Below are 18,284 nucleotides of genomic sequence, written 5' to 3'. Positions count from 1 at the left end.
CTACTCCTTCCGCGATGAGTTTGCGAGTTCTATCCCCACTTTTTAATAAAAACTTGTTAATAGTAATAGTTAGTGTGGGGAGCTGGTGGCTCGCGTTCTAACCCAACGGTAATAGTGAGTGTAGGGAGCTGTTGGCTCACGTGGCATGAAGGGCTTGCCACCATCCTCCTACGCGTTGTAACCCAACTACTGTTTAAAGGCATTAAAAGTCGCTAGATGACTCGGGCCTAAGGTGGTCCCTTGGGTGGTAGCCTGGCTGATTATTATTAGATCCGTATCTGCTTCTCAATCTCTTTTTTCGCACGAATTATGTAACAAACCTATCACGTTCATCGTATCTGATCAGATCTAATCAGATCTAATCTATTAGCCTTCTCTGAATATGTTAACTGATCGGTTTTTTAATTTAAAATTCCGTTATTCAAATAGCTATCTGCTACAGATTTTTAAATAGTTTAGATAAAGTTTTTTTTTATTTTTAAAAAGGTTTATCTCTCGTGAAACAAATTGAAATGTTACTTTATTATATATATTTATAATAATATAAATTCGTTAAAGAAAATGGATAGTGGTTGAAATGTGTAATTCTTTGATTAACTATAAATCATCATCCTCCCGGCAGCACTGTACGATTGTCTTGGAGATTAATAATACCATACACGTTCCGGTAGTATTATCGAGAACAACCACTCTGGTAGTCGATTTTCGTAATGTAAATGTTGGAATAAAGAATGCGGCTTAATTTAATACAAAATGTGATCGTAAAGATCGGAATCAATACGGGCGATACTTGGCGGCAAATGCCACCTAAACAATTAGGGTCAACCGTATAACGACCTAAAACCATAAGTAACTAAACAACCAAAAGTATGACAATTAACCAAAATTATCACCGAACTGGTTTTTGGAACAATCAAGGTTTACTACAGAACAAAGTCCCCTAGTGTCTAAATATGTCCAAGGCGAAATATAAAACTACCAAGGATGATAATATACTACACAGTTCGTAGTCCAAATTGTAGTTGGGTCGTAATATAAGTGTGGTAAAGGGAAATGTCCTTCTTATAGTTATTATGGATTATGTTATAGTAATTGTTATGATATTAGTATCTTTTGGTTGGCGTAATGATGAGAATAAATACTAGTGAAAACGACGTTATGCTTAAGCTATTTCATTATTCATGGTAAAACGAACATAAACGTGAAAAACCAATTTATAATTTAAAGCAATAACATTTCAAATAAACTCAACAGTAATCGTATCTTCATAATGATACTATATACTCTCAAAATATTTTCTAGCTATATAATTAGGATTTTGCACTTGCTATTGCTTAGCCTACTTTATTAAGGCTGTGACTAATTTATTTAAAACCAACATTTAGAGCAAACTTATTCAAGGTTTGATTTTAGCGCTTTCATTCAAGTCTTTAGTTTAGTCAAATAATATTTGAAATGTAGCAATTTTTTGGTGTACTTCATAGTCCATTTTCAACGCAATAAAGGGATCAAAAATGTATTAGGAAGAAAGAGACGATTTAATAATAATAATAATAATCAGCTAGGCTAATACCCTTGGCATCATCTTAGGTCCAAGTCATCGAGCGACTTTTAAAGCCTTTAATTCAGGTGGCCGGGTTACAATGCGTAGGAGGGTGGTGGCAAGCCCTTCACGCCACCCGAGCCAACAGCTCCCTACACTCACTATACCGTTAACGTTTATGGAAATGGAAAACTGAAGAGCTCTGGGAAAAAACCTCTTTAACCAGCGTTGCTCCGAATCCCCCTGATACTCCTACAGCAAGCCCCTCCCCATAAAACCGATCAAATCATCCCCGTGTCTAATTGTTCCCCTAAAACTGACGTCTTCCGACGCCATTGAAGCGCACACCTGTGACGTTTTTCCTTCCCCTCCTCTCATTCTGGGGGGGGGAGGGACTAGACCTTGGCTGCGTTCAGTAACTCTATAAAACGGTCAGCGGTTTTTTACTAACGGGTTTTTTGACTTCCGGTTTTGACGTCACGTTGCCCGAAGCAACGAAGTCATCGGCTGAAGAGCAGGTTTTTCCGTTTTTCAACGGTCACGTGACGTCGTAGCATGGAGTAAGGCTTGCCGCAGACACCGCAACAGACGATATTTCACAAAATTTAAAACAAGCGTAAAATGCGTTCAACAAGATCCTACGTCACGTTAGCAACGGTCTCGACGAAAATGATTTTTCAGATTCTCCGTTGAGAGTTACTGTACGCAGCCCACGACTCCCTTGGATTGTTTCAACAAAGTCATTCTCTTCATATATAAAGAAAAACCTTCTTCGTGTAACAATTTTGTGGAAATATAAATAAAACGACCTCCTACGGTTTTATGAACCCCTAAATATGGCCCAAACAAAGGTAATATTGGTGACATTAATAGGGTACTTCGAAGTTACAGACCATCGTAACAGTCGCCTTACTCGAGTTCCTTTACGAGCCGTCACTAAACTTAAAATTTAGGTATCTGTATACATTATGACTTTGAAGACAATAGGCGTGAAATACTGAATTTGAAACCAGACGCGCGTCGCCCAAGATAAGCCGTCACAAAGTCCGTTTAGAATGAAGGTACTACGTAAATAAAGCCGTAACCGCGACGAAATTAAACCCCCGTCACATAAAATCACGTGCCCGCGTAATCCCGAGCTAACAAACGTGTATACACTTTTGCATTTGAAATCGCGTCAAGCCCAGGTGTTTTTTACGAGCCCTATAAAATGATCATCTATGTATAAAACGGAGTCGGCAGGCGGCGCTTCCTTTCGCGTTAAAGCGGCTCTAAGCCGTTCTCAGCCGCTTTTCCTCGCCGCTGCTTATTACGTTAAAATACGCTCCGAAAATGCGCTAATCTCTTCCGCTACGAAGGTGCAAAAAATAGAAATCATTTTTGAAAGCTTCTCTTTTTTCGCGCGCTCAACGGGTGGAAAATGACAATGGTGGGAGGAGAACGGATTGAGGCTACTGGGAACGTATGGCTCTACCTTCTAGGCCCGCTAGCAAAAGGGCTATCTTTAGTAAATGGTGATTCCTACCTTCAAAATAGTGATCTGAGAATCATCGAATGAAAATACCTACTATAAACAGGGCTATCTCAACCTTGAAAATGGTGAGCTTGACCTTCAAAATAGTAATCTGAGAATCTTCTAATGAAAATAATTACTATAAACAGGGTCATCTCAACCTTGAAAATGGTGAGCTTGACCTTCAAAATAGTAATCTGAGAATCTTCTAATGAAAATAATTACTATAAACAGGGTCATCTCAACCTTGAAAATGGTGAGCTTGACCTTCAAAATGGTGATCTGAGAATCTTCTAATGAAAATAACTACTATAAACAAGGCCATCTCAACCTTGAAAATAGTGAGCTTGACCTTCAAAATGGCGATATTTTAAACCTACCTAAGATCCTCCATGAACAATTTATCTAAGGAAACTAGCTTTTATGACATTTTAGACCATTGGAGTGCGAAACCTCCAACTTTCTTTTAATTTGCATTCTTCATACGTTTGAGGCCGGCCGTGGCCGAGGGGCAGATCACTTTGTTTCATTTTTAAAATGATCTCTCAGCCCTTTAAGTAGAAATAAATACTTCTTGCTTCCGTAAAGGGTAACCACTGGCAAGGAGACAACCCGAGGTGGTTATCACCGATTTTGTTGAAACTCGGGGGTTAGGTAGACCTTATGGTAGTATGAAAATTTCCAAAGGGATGCAATGGGCTTTAGTTTTCCCATGGCAACCGAAAATGTATTTGACCTCTCAAAACTAAAAAATCTCCGTTTAAAAAAGCATGGGATTTTCTCGGTTTCACACCTGTGAAAATTCTTAAAACATTTAAAAAATTAAAATTTTCAAAAAATACCCAAAATGATAAATTTGACCTAATTTGGGTAAAATTGATCAATTTTGTTAAATTTTAACCAAATTTGGGTAAATTTTGGTAAAATTTCAATAAATTACATGAATAAAGTAATATTGAGGTAATAATAAGTGAAATTGGGTAAAGTCAAATAAAATTGTTTGAAATCGACTAAATTTGGGTAAAAAAAACAAAATTGGGTAAAAATATCAAAGTTGAGTAAAAATACCAAAATTGGGTAAACCTAATAAAATTAGGTAAATGTGATTAAATTTCGAAAAAATTGGGTAAACCTTATAAAGTTGGACGAAAATTGGGTAAACGCAATAAAATTCGTAAAAAATTAGGTAAATGTGATTAAATTCCGATGAAATTGGATAAACAGGAGAAAATTGGTTAAACCTTATAAATTTGGACGAAAATTGGGTAAACACAATGGAATTTGTAAAAAAAAAAGTTATTAAATTCCATGCACGGCGTCTGCATCGTTTACAATTTCGCAATATCGGCACGGCCGAATTATATAACGCGTGGCATGTTATAACGAACCACGCGTAATCAAAGTCAGTACGTCCTCCGTAACCTAAATATGTTCTTGATGAAACCCATTGCGTTGTATCGTGACAGGAAAAAGGGTTTTTGGAAAAGTACGGCATTCTCCTTTTTATTGCCATTGTGATTATAATGAACTTAGCGTGATTTTATGCTAAATGACGTCAAAGCGCGGGGGGGATACTAAGCGCGGGGGGGGGGGAATACTAAGCGATTCCTAGAAACGCGAAAACGCAAAACCCAATGTGGACGAAGCGCGATTAAAATGAAATGAAAGCTTTTGGGCAGAAAGTCTCCGCCGGGGGGCGCAAACAACAACGATGGTGGGAAAAATAGAAATCAAAATTCTACAAAGCAATCTAAATTCAAATTTATTCTACAGCGTCTTTCTTCAAGTTTTCCATATATGCTTGAAATTTTTATAATTATAATTCAATTATATATTGTGAATTTATAGACACGTAAAGTAAACTGTAGTCCATTATTTGGTCCTTGTAGAAAATTGTTTCTTAAAATTATGCTTAATTATTATCTAGCAAAAGTAATGTTGTAAGTCGGAAAATTTTCAAAAATGACCAAGTCCTTTTTTCCAGAAAATTTTCCGTATTTTTCGGGTAAAAATAAAAAAGGTTTCATTCCATGATTAGTCTAATATATTGTTTGCAAATTTAAATAAAGCGGCATTTTCGCCTCATTTTTTAATCTTAAAGTAAAACTAAACCTCTAGACTAGTTTAAACTGATTAACAATGTAACACTATTAATGTTTTGTAATATGTTTACTGATATTAGACATTATATATTGATAAAAAGTTAAAAACATTTAAAACCCTTAAAAAGTAATTTATGTTTCAATTTTTTATTTTTCCGATTTGCGGCAAATTTTCCGCAATTCGAAAAATTTCCCGGAAATTTTTCCGCATTTTATTTTTCCGGAAAATCAACAACACTAACAATGGCCAAAGTAACGGAACAAAATGAAGTGAGCTTCTACCTCATCAAACAGTGGTCAAATTAATAACGATACATCAAAAAGCAGTTTAAAACGAGAGACAGGTCAGTTTTCTAATAATCATGATTAAATAAATAAAAATTTCATGTTAATCACGATTTCAATCATGATTTTATCATTTCATTAATAATCAGTTGTGATTTATCATTCAAATCTCGATCTAGTAATTTTAGTTATGATTTAATCAGTTTAATCAGGATTTAATCAGTTTAATCAGGATTTAATCAGTTTAATAAATGAATTAATCAGTTTATCATCATTTAATCAGTTTAATCATGATTTAATCCGTTTAATCATGATTTAATTAGTTTAATCGTGATTTAATCAGTTTAATCATGGTTTAATCCGTTTAATCATGATTTAACCAGTTTAATAAATGATTTAATCAGTTTAATCATGATTTAATCAGTTTAATCATGATTTAATCAGTTTAATCATGATTTAATCCGTTTAATCATGATTTAATCCGTTTAATCATGATTTAATCCGTTTAATCATGATTTAATCCGTTTAATCATGATTTAATCCGTTTAATCATGATTTAATTAGTTTAATCATGGTTTAATCCGTTTAATCATGGTTTAATCCGTTTAATCATGATTTAACCAGTTTAATAAATGATTTAATCAGTTTAATCATGATTTAATGGATTAAATCATATGCTTTAATCCGTTTTATCACGAATTAATCACTTTAATCATAATTTATTCTGATTTGATCATATACTGGTATCCTAATATATATGATAGTGACCTGCATCTCGATATAAAATCATAACATAAATTAATTTTGAAATCCAATGATTCGGATGAACTGTTCCGCAGTATTCAGTTGGATATTTGCACTATTACAATAATTATGGTAGAATTAAATAAAATATTACATATATTATGAATAGTGTATTATATGAATAAAACAGATAAATAATAAAACGAGTAGTTGTTACGTCAAGTTAATTTGGCTCTATAGGCTTAAATTAAAAATTTCCGCTCTTAGTCTCTGGTCGCCATTTTGGGGGAGGGTTGTACCGATTCATTGAAAATTATGAGGTTGCTGTTGTATAAAGGATTTCAAAAGCAATACAACCAACGAAAATCGAAATTTCTTAACAATATCATATTATACAAAACAATCAAGGGGGTAATTAGCTCGAAAAAATTTCTAAACCTTGAGACCAAATTTGAACAGCTCCACCAAAATGGCGAATCAAAATAAAATTTAAATTTCCGAAAAGGTTACGGTGTCATTTGTGTTTATGTCCATAAGTGAATGAGTCCTTACACAAACTATACGTGTGGCTTATCAAAAGTAATTTAATACGAAAGTGTGCCACTATCTTCAATAAGAAACTTGAGCGGTTAAACAATGTACTGTAGAAGTTTGAACGGCAACGTCGAGAAATACGGGATCATTTTCAAAGATTTTCTTTGGATTCGAATAACATTAATAACTTGAGAATTAAATATTTATAGCGCGTAAATTAAAATAATAAATATTACAAACTGAACAAATCGAGAGTGAAATATGGTAAGTTGCATAGTGCCTGTTTAATAGTCGAATGATTTAAATTAAAATGCGCCTAATAGTTACCATTCATGTATTTTAAAAAATGGTAAGGGACAATTTTGGCAAATACTGGGTTTATCATAAATGCCCAGAAATGTGTTAAGATTATATTGGATCTGTTCTAGTTATTAAATAATGGAAAATTATTAACATGAGGATTTTCGTAAAATTTCTCGTCTGATGTGCATTTAAACTTGTGATCTGAAACACATCAAGATTTGAAAATGTAAAGGTCAATTACATCAACTAATGATTTGAATTTAAATTTATCTAAGTAAGTTTCGTAAATAATTATTTGCGCTGAGACAATTACCTCTTCAATTAATAACTTATCAAGTTTGATTGAGAATCAACACAGTTCTTCGTGTTATGTGACTTTTGGTACACTTTAGCATTTAAGAAACTATTTTGAGTTGAGTTTGACTATATATGTCTAGACACATATCGTTTCTATTAGATGAAGAGACTACAAATGGTAGTTTCTGCCGTGAGATATATGGAACTTTACCTTAACGAACTTAGATAATTTATATTTATTAAATATCATTAAAACATACCCTGCGAATGTTTAGTAACGTTTTCTACCAACAGATGGGGTAAGGACTCCCACAGAATCGCGCTCAATTGTTAGAGTAACGCTCAAATAAATTAACCATAGGCGGGTAAGAGCCGGCATTCATATCTCGGTCGCAAAATAAGCAATTTAATAAATAACAGTTGGTATTTGTTTAGAAATTGTAATTAACAATACAAAAACCGAATATGTAAGGCGCTATAAATATTTTGTTGTTTAATAATTAAGGTCTAAATTGGAATTGTAGTCTCATCAGATTTTAAATTATTTAACAAAATTAAACCTAGTGCTTGACAAGGGGTCACGTACCCGAAAGCTCGCAATTTTAACGTTTATAACATTAAAATTATGTTTTTAAAGCCATGAAGTATCAGTTGTGTTATTTTAATTTTTTTAAAAATTAAACCAACCTAATCCACTTATCTTACGATATTCTCAAAAAAGTATTTAAAATTTGCCAAAATGTATGGTTTTTAGTTGGTTCGTCAAGTTGAAGATTTTATTTAAATAACTAAACGGTTAATCTAAAAATTATAAAAATAAATTCAAGGATACATATACCGGTGCTCCTATGTATTTCTTTATTAAGAAAGCGTGTTTATAATTGGCCTATTTCCGCCTGTAGAAGTGTTCCACTTGCCTTACACCGAAGCTCAGGGAGAAGCCGAACTCTTCTCGTTTTCTTACTAATCCTTAATCCACTTACACTTGTTAGTTATTGTACGGATAATGTAAATACATTAAACTAATTACAAAAGCAAAGGAGGTAACAAGCCTTCGTATTTATCCATTTCCGGAGGAGATAAGCTTTCCATATGCTACATGGTAAAACTCAATTTTGTAAATGGGTCTTGAAAAGAATATTTTAACACAATCCACAATAATTTCCAAAACTCAGAATTTATTGATTTGACTCTGCTGGGGAAAAAAGTCATGAATAACTCGAGAAAGGTGATTTTCGATGTAGTCTGGTACACGCGTAAGATAATCTAAAGGTATGCTAATATTGTAGTCGTTTTGATGACGCAGTAGGATCGCCAAAGTAAAATCATTAAATTATTCCGTATTCGATTTGCAAAATAGTTCTTTATAGAACCAATAGATGGCTGACATATAACTAACTACATTTCTTTGAAACAGCCAATAGGAAGACATTAATTGCCCAATGCTAATAACATAGCTCAAGGTAGCAGATTTCAAGTATAAGTAAGAACTAAATCAAAACTTCGTCTGCCCCTCTCGCTTATATTAAACGTGGTGGGATAAATTTGAACTTCGTTGTTCATACTTCCTTTAAACCATTTCATTTTTCGTCTTTCCTAATCGACTTATTGGGGTTTGATCGAGCGTGGTAAATTCTTACAACCTTTCATAAGCCTTTTTCGTTTTCGAATTCTTTACAATCAATTTTCTGGGTAATTGAGTTTTCCCGCGTAACTTTGCTTAACTTATGGAGCGAGACTTTCAAGGTATTCTTAAAATTTACTCATTTTAAAATATTTTTTTCTTTCGGGTTTGTAAATATAATATACAGTTGTTTATTCTTATTTTTATATAGTGTTAATTGTGTATATTTCCTTTTGTTAAATTGATCTAAATGTTTGATAACTGAATCAGCACCCAAGCAGGGCTTACAAGTCAGCCAATGACTTAGCCCTTACACCCCTGTAAAATATACTAAAAATATTTTCCTAATAAACTTGAATTTGAATTTGAATTTGAACATGCCCATATCTTTACCTAATATTTTCAAAAGGGTGCTAAAATTAAGATAGTTTTGGTTCGGTATTTGTCGATAGACTGACCACTTACAGTATTAAGTGTACTCTATGGCTTCCGTGATTACGGTAGACGCTCAGTAACCGATCATTTATTGCTGTAATCGATCACTGGTTACGTAATCGGTGTACAGAAAAATGTCTTTAGAACCTCGGTATGGGTTTAAACGGGGAACTTTCACATAGACATGACGTCACAAAGGTAGCGTTAACGGATGTTTTGCTTACTAAATAGTCGTTCGTTACCCGGCAGCACTGTAAGTTTGTCTTCGAGAAGAATAATACCATATGTGTTCCGGTAATATTATCGAGAACAACCACCCTGATAGTCGATTTTGGTAATGTAAATGTTGGAATAAAGAATGCGGCTCATTTTAATACAGAATGGTATCGTAAAGGTCGGAATCAATACGAGCGATACTTGGCGGCAAATGCCACCTAAACAATTAGGGTCAACCGTATAACGACCTAAAACCATAAGTAGCTTAACACCAAAAAGTATGACAATTAACCAAAATTATCACCGAACTGGTTTTTGGAACAATCAAGGTTTAATACAGAACCGAGTCCCCTAGTGTCTAAATATGCCCAAGGCGAAATATAAAATTACCAAGGATGATAATATACTACACAGTTGGTAGTTCAAATTGTAGTTGGGTCGTAATATCAGTGTGGTAAAGGGAAATGTCCTTCTTAAAGTTATTTCGGATTATGTCATAGTAATTGTTATGATATTATTATCTTTTGGTTGGCGTAATGATAACAGTAAATACTAGTGAAAACGACGTTATGCTTAAGCTATTTCGTTATTCATTGTAAAACGAACATATACGTGAAGAACCAATTTATAATTTAAAGCAATAATAACATTTCATACAAGCGTAATAAACTCATTTATCCCTCGATTTCTTACCTCGAAATGTTGCTTTGACGAGCTTATCTCCTTTCCGCTTGACCCCGTTGACCTGGCAGACGTGCAGAGTCAATGCCATGATGGTGATTCAATATGTAAACCAGTCCACGATTCTTCGCGCAACCCGGGGTTCAGCGAGATAGTCAATCAATTAGCGGGACACTAATTAGCCCGACTAAGTTTAAAGGAAAAAACGTTAAAGACGAAAGAATTCGAATGATAACAGGTTGGTGGTACCTCGCGCGCTCGGCCTGTCTCTCTGGCTAGAGCTCGGACATACCTGTCGAGATAGTTTCGGATGTCGGGCGCGGAAACTGTGGCGAAGAGATCCGGAGGAGAGTCGGCCGGAGAGCGATGGATCGCCGCGAACGCCCCGCGACTCGAAGCGGACTGTTGCGTCCGTGGGAACTCGGAGAAGATTCGATTTAAGCGTTGGTTGGGGCGGACGTTGTCATGGAGACCGGGAAAACAGGAAGCCGAGAAGCGGGGGATCCGCGCGTCTGAGCGCGAAGGCGGGAAAATTCAAGCCGAGGCTTAAAAATCGATAATAGCGACCTTGGTACGTACCCCTCCGCGGCGGAGGAACTCGGCCGAAGCACCTGTCAATGCTAAACAGGGTCTCGAGCTACTGTTTACCGGCTCCCTGGTAATGATTTTTTTGCCGAACCAATTTACTCTCTTTTTCAAGCCTGGATGCATTGTTGTTGGTGGTAGAGCTTTTATCCGTGCCACGTTCCAAAAGCATTAGTGTCAATTGCGTTCAGAAATTATGCCTCTAATCCGTGCCTGAATGGAAGGAATTTCCAGAGAGACAAAGCTTCTCTTTCCATTAGGTAGCGGAATTCGCTAAGATTCCTAGAAGGTTGAAAGGTTTTTGCGTCTTCAATCGAACGGATGTGACCGGGTGAAAAGGGACCCGGAAGCTCGTCGCTTAATTAGTTTCCGTTAGTTTTAAGGAATGTTCCGTATTGGTTTCCCTCGCTAATTAAATATTTGTAGTTAAAATTTCGTATTCGCATTTATCGCGAGAGATTCTTGGAATAAGTGGTTTTCATTTCTAACTATTATCTGACTATCTGTATCTGCTATACATTCCCTGGTTTTATACGGATAACATACGATAATAAAAAATAGAGAATAGAGGATTAGCTCTAATATTGAAATCTAATAAAATCCATTCAAATTCTCTGGATTTTATCAAAAGTACCCTTCAGACTGCAATTTTATTGGTGCGAAATTAAGTATCGTTTGGACTCTGCAATTTTATTGGTGCGAAATTAAGTATCGTTGGGACTCTGCAATTTTATTGGTGCGAAATTAAGTATCGTTTGGACTCTGCAATTTTATTGGTGCGAAATTAAGTTTCGTTTGGACTCTGCAATTTTATTGGTGCCAAATTAAGTACCGTTCAGGCTCTGAAATTTTATTGGTGCCAAATTAAGAACCGTTCAGATTGTGCAATTTTATTGGTGCCAAATTAAGAACCGTTCAGATTATGCAATTTTATTGGTGCCAAATTATATAACTCAAACCATTTGTACACCCAAAAATCGGCCACCTTATAGACTCTTTTTTTGGGAATTTTGCTGGGCGCGTTCATGTTGAGTTTACCCCCCTTAACCCCTATTCTCCATATCCTGGGACCAAAGACCCGAGGGTAATGGCCGTTTAGCGGGCGGCCAAAAAGAGGGGTCGAAAAGACCGCGAAAAAGAGTGTATAGATAAAAGTTGCGTGTTGTCCACCAAAAAGTGTGCCAATAATTTTGACAAGTCTGGTGGCCAAACTTATTGACCTTTAAAAGTTGTTTAAAAGGGATGGGACACTTAATAAGGGCAATTTTAGCTTAAAGGAAACCCCTGTGACAAATCTTCAAAAGCTCAGAGCTGATCACGTGACGCTAGAGTAGATATATTTCAAATCTCCGCCACCAGAGGACGCGCTAGACGCATTTCCATTAGGAAACTTGAATTTAATAAATTGCGCGTGCCGTCCATTTTTGTTATTCTGAGATTTAACCAAACTAAATTAAAGTTTAAGGCAGATGAAGTAAATCGAATTAACGTAACTAGCGCTTGGTGGAAGAACGATGTTTTTGATAAAAAGAAGCTTTTAAATCACATATAAAATTTTCAAATGAAATCAAAATTTTGAGACTAAATTCCTCGTTATATTTTTAGACTTTTTAAATTATTTGACATTTTATCTGTGTTCTTTTGAAATTTTTATATTTATATCAAATGTATTTAAGTTGGTTGATTTTACACATTTTTGAATAAGCATAATTGTATTATCATTGGAATTGTACAATGTCCTAAAACTAAGCACTTTGAAATTATCGACGAAGTGATGAAAACAAATACCCTTAAACTAATTTGGTTTTGTTATGTATTTATAATTAATGTTGTAACTATTCCTATGTCGTGTGCCAACTTGTTGGTTTATTGTAAACTAGTTTGGTGCACATTAAACAATTTTATATTCTATTCTATTCTTAGAGGTCGGGGATGGTTAACTTTTATTCAATAGATAAAGCTCTCAAAATTATTCGTAAAACGTTTTGATCAAGTAATTTATATTTCTGTATTATCCGATTAATTTTTTGATAAATCTGTAAAATTATTCGGAAAAACGACGTTTTTTTCGATAAAAAGGTCAAATTTTACGAATAATATATGTTTTTTAATCATTTTCCGAAATATTTACCGGTAAATTTCTTTGTTTAAATTTTTTTTAGAAAAAAACAATTTAAACATGGATAATGATTAACCGTCCCCGACCTCTATCTATTATATTCTATATATATATCGAAAAATATTTCGTGCAGCGTGTGAAACGCAAATTGTTTTGGGAATATTTAAAAGTACCCTCACCAATAAAGTTGAGCAAAAACACTGAACCCGCGCGAATAAGCCTTTGCAGATGCGAAACAAAATTCTATCGATTTTTTAAGAGCGTTCTGTATTCTAAAAATAAAAGGTTTGTTTTTGGGTAAGAATTTTATTATAGAAGTTAAGAACTGGGAAAAACGCGACCAAATCGCGGATCAGGCTTAAAAAACACTACCAGAAACCCGCTATCTTTCCCCGTATTCTCACTCGGTTCTTAAGCTCTCTATTATCAAAACAAAGGATTTTCCTCGCCGTTGCATCCATTTACATCGAGGCTAACGCGTGACGGACGTCAAAGACCATCTTCTTTAGACACGTTTGGCCGAGATAAAAAGGGTTTCCTCTTGTCAAGCAGCATAATCGAGCTAAATGGCACGTTAAAGACGCGGGGATGAACATTTTACTTTCTCTGACGTTTTCTGTCGCAAATTTCTAATGTCTAATGCTTTATTATCGTATCAAGGTCATCAATTTAAAGAAAACATTTACTTTGACCAAGAATTAATTTATTTAACTTAGGGAGAATAACTATCTTGAGATGATCCGTGAAAACGTCACTTTTAAAGAGTAAGTTGCAAATAGATTTTGGGAATAGAAACTTAACTACTTTATATTTTCTCGTTCATTTTATCATAGGTTTTCCGAAAATGTCACTCACTTGATGAAATGACGTCGTTAAGTTTATTGAATATTAAAATTAAATTTACGTGCAGCGCCCCGCTGCCGCTTTTATTTTGAACGATAATTTTACCGTACCTAGTTTGTGACGTCATTGTCTACGGTTTTTTCGGAATTTTTCCCTCTGCATCTGGTAGATTATATAGTCCCCACTATCCTACCAAGATGATTCATGTATTATCCTTGCTAACAGGAATCCATACCTCTACTTGGAATGCTTATCCTGCCGTATCGCGTATGGTAAGATCACTCTGACGGCTTTGGCCCCACCTACGAGAAAAAAAATCCCTTCTGCGCGCGCTCCCCTCTCACGTATAGTTGTTTGTTAAGTTAATAGAGTGACGTCCAACAAACCGTTAGCCACATCGAGACGAAAATCTGCCGTGATAAGCATTCCTAGTAGAGGTATTGATTCCTGTTGCTATTTAATATGGCGATGCCAATTTAGCGCGTGCTCTAAAGGATAAGCGTGAGCGCGTATTTAAAAACCATGTAAGTACCCACGTTCAAAATTCAGTAGTAGAGTCCCATAATTCTTTAAAAGATTTTTCGGATTTGACCACGGAATCAGTAGCATCTACATTTGGTATCCAAGCCAAAACTCTTTGTTGGGGATAGCGGCCAATGAGAAATAGCGTGTAGTCGATGACGCCAATCACCACGCTAAAATTCAAACAGTTTGGCCGTTCTACTAATTACTTCTAATTAACTTCGAAACGGAAAGCAAAGAAACTTTATATTTGGGTACTTTAATAACAAAATTAAGGCAGTAACGAATAATTTGCAACTTGCTCTTAAAGAACTGACTTGTTTGACATTTAAGTGAAGAGCCATATTGTTAAAGCGTTAGGTGGATTGGGAGCGACACTTAAAACCATCTCAGCGGAGAGGGTCCAGGCAAACTGGCCGCCTCGGAGGATTGGATTGCCGGCTGTGGGGCGGCGGGTCTCCGTATGAGGCGCAGTGGTTCCGTTTCCCGGCCTTTTGGAGTCCACCGGGATCTCTGGTGCCAGCTGTGCCGGGTTATGTGGACCCCTGTGTGCCCATCGTTCTACTTTAGACACTCTTTCTGAAGGGTATGGCTCTCTACCTACGTAGGTAGGGTGTTGGCTGGAGTTGCTATAGCATCCGTTCTTATTCCCACTGCTGTTTGCGAAGTGGGGGTTGGTCGTCCCATTGTTGCACCTTCTGCTGGGTTAAGTGGCTTGCGTCAAAGGTGCGACCTTCAGTAGTAGCGTACTTATACCCGTGCTGGATTTGTCACCTGTCCGGGCTGTGGACACTGGCGTAGGGCACTATGATGATAGACCTCCGGTGGTGTGGTTTTAATCTTACCGGTACACCGGGCTATAAGTTCTGACACACTGGTCCCCTGAATACACTCTCGCTTTCGGGTGGTCATGTCATGATAAGAGAAACTAAGATGACCTCTGGATGAACTGGGTCGATTTCCACCTTTCCTCTCCAAGGAATTCAAATCACCTGTGGGTCACCGGTATTTTCCTGCCATGACGTAGATTTATTTCCCTCCATTAGTTTGAAGCCACACCTCCATCTGGCATTTTCCATACTAACAGTAGTATATTAATTATTAAGAACATGCATATATCTATCCCTTTCGATGTTAATTAATGGTTTGTTTACTAAGGGGGTTTAATTCAATCCGCGACCCCTAGGCGCCACCACTTCGGCGCCGGACAGTTGGACTCTGCCCCTTAGGCGCCGGGGAAATTTGGACGCCGGACATTTAGACGCCGAAAAACTAAAATATAATTTAAACAGAAAAATAAAACGCGAAGTTGGTTATAATTTGTTTTACTTCATTTCTAAATATGCAGGGTGTAAACAAAAAACGATTCAGCGCTAGTAAGCCAAAATCAATTTTTAGTACGGATTGGAAATTGCCAGGTCACGGGGCTCGTGCCAGGGGACTTTTTAAACGGAAAATTACAATGTCCTTGAACCAAATAAATGGTTCCAATTTAAAAAGTGTGTAACTTAAAATTTTAAGTCTAAATTTCTTTAACCTGATGTAAACAACCATGATTAAAACTTTTAAAATTTAAACGATTTCTCTAAATCCATTGGCTCACGAGATAAACTTTAAATGACCTTGAACCATGAATTGAAGTTCATCCTAGTTTGCAAATTCAAAAGACCCTCTGCTAGATGAGAATGTCTAGCAAATTTTGATACTCTAGAATGAGGACTTTTCGAGTTGTTGGACCTTCAACCTGGTCTCTAGTAACATTATTTTCATCACAACCGTCTTGATTTGTCTAAAATCCCTCGACTTGTTATTTTTCAAATAAGGTATGATCAAAACAAATTAAACCTATAATGTGGCGAGGAACACTTTTCTAATTGAAACCAAATTTGTATCTTTAATGGTTCTCGAGATAAATTTTGAATGACCTTGATTTATAACTATTTATAACTCCTCGTTAAAACTATGTACCATTATTTACAACTCCTCGTTACAACTATGTACCATTATTTACAACTCCTCGTTACAAGTATGTGCCATTATTTACAACTCCTCGTTACAACTATGTACCATTATTTACAACTCCTCGTTACAACTATGTACCATTATTTACAACTCCTCGTTACAACTACGTACCATTATTTACAACTCCTCGTTACAACTATTAACCATAATTTACAGATATTTACCATTATTTACCATAATTTACAGATATTTACCATTATTTACCATAATTTATCATATTTACCATTATTTACCTTAATTTACCATATTTACCGTAATTTATCATATTTTACCATAGTTATCACTATTTACCACTATTTACCACTATCAAAAGTAGCATAAGACCTAAAAGTGCGTCAGCTGTACCTTCGCGCCTATTAAAATTTCTAGTGAGACCTAGTTACACTATAGCTCACATAACCTACTAGTTGGAATAGTAGCAACATAATATTTAATCTATAGTCTGGAGTTATTTTCTCTCTTCGATTTACTCGCCCGTAGACATACGTTCTAAAACGCCTCACCCGGCGGCGCTGGAGTAACTAGATTTTGATGACGTATTTTCCGACCCCCCTTCGTTTCCCTTTTTAGTTCCACATCGATATATATATATATATATCGAAGTGGGACTATTGCTATGGACGGATTGTCGTTAAGTGTTGTGTGTGTGTTTGTTTGTTTGTTTGGTGTGGAAAGCAACGACACGGCAGATGGCGCTGCGAAAATAATTTGCAGTTTTGGCGAAACCGGGATTCGAACTCACAGTCAAAAACTCCGATTACTGACGCCTTTACGCTCTCGGCCACTGGAAGCTTACCATATTTTGTTCGGAACTTCTACTGTATTCTCGTCAGTTTTAGCGACGCGGGGGGAGTTGGCTAGTTAAGTTGTCGAAATTCTCGTCCGTTTTTACGCCTTATTTTTCGTATATTTTCGGAGTTTAAGGTCAAGTGAACCTCAAACTTCGCGTCGGGTGGTGGGTGGTGGGTGGTGGGCACACTCGCTTAAGATGCCTCGCTCGAAAGTGAGTACTCGAATAAACGAGCTCGAAAATTTTAAATGTTCGGGTGGTGAGCAGTGGTAGGTGGGCACACTCGCTTAAGATGCCTCGCTCGAAAGTGAGTAATCGAATAAACGAGCTCGAAAATTTTAAATGTTCGGGTGGTGAGCAGTGGTAGGTGGGCATACTCGCTTAAGATGCCTCGCTCGAAAGTGAGTACTCGAATAAACGAGCTCGAAAATTTTAAATGCCCTCTTCCCCATATGTACTTATAAATGCTCTAAAAGCCCCACAATGAGATACTTATTTTCTTATTTAAATAAATCAACAAGAGACATTAAACAACTTCATCACTCGTTACACCAAACAAAAGGTTCAAGACAAACTACGAGTTCAATCCACACTGACGAACTTCCTTTTGGGTAATAAAAGCAATAGAACCATAGAGAAACAATTATAATTTGAAGTCACTATCGGGAGAAGGTATTATATTATTAAGAACACGCGTACGCTTAAAAAGTTAAAGCATTGAAGACTCTATTTCCCTTCACACACTTACGTACCGCCATTATTAATTATTGGACTCCCATACTCATCCAAAAACTAGGGGCATTCGGGCATATGTAGTTTTATATCTATGAAGGTAAATTTTTATTACGATAATCTTTGCCGTATACCATTCGCAAAACTTAGGTATATTAACTTACAAGTTCACGTAAAGACTACCCGTTTATAGCTCTACCACAAATAGATCGAAATTTAAAATATAGCTTTTTGTCAAATTACCTTGCAAGTTAAGTCAATAAATGACCTCAACAGCTTATGAATTGGTTTGCCCACCCATGTCTCCTGAGGGTGGGCGGTGGCCCCTCTTTAACATAGGATGGTAAATAGTATATCTAACTATAGGAAATCACATGGGCTCAACAGTTTTTAT

General features: G+C 36.1%; 1 protein-coding gene across 1 annotated transcript in view; it reads right to left on the bottom strand.

The window, feature by feature from the left end:
• LOC149948936 (otoferlin-like) overlaps nt 1-10,649 on the bottom strand; it is a 93,426-nt gene extending 82,777 nt beyond the window's left edge. The window contains exon 1 of the mRNA XM_090174132.1: nt 10,290-10,649. Within this exon, the coding sequence (XP_090030258.1) occupies nt 10,290-10,368 (79 nt within the window). The 5' untranslated portion in view covers nt 10,369-10,649. The remainder of the gene's footprint in view (nt 1-10,289) is intronic.
• Nucleotides 10,650-18,284: the final 7,635 nt, after the last annotated feature.

This window comes from Leiobunum rupestre, chromosome 4, assembly GCF_980474605.1.
Source record: "Leiobunum rupestre chromosome 4, qqLeiRupe1.1.hap1, whole genome shotgun sequence".
NCBI lineage: Eukaryota > Metazoa > Arthropoda > Arachnida > Opiliones > Sclerosomatidae > Leiobunum > Leiobunum rupestre.
The sequence above is the reverse complement of the archived record's forward strand: the minus strand, read 5'-3'. Positions and strand labels throughout refer to the sequence as shown.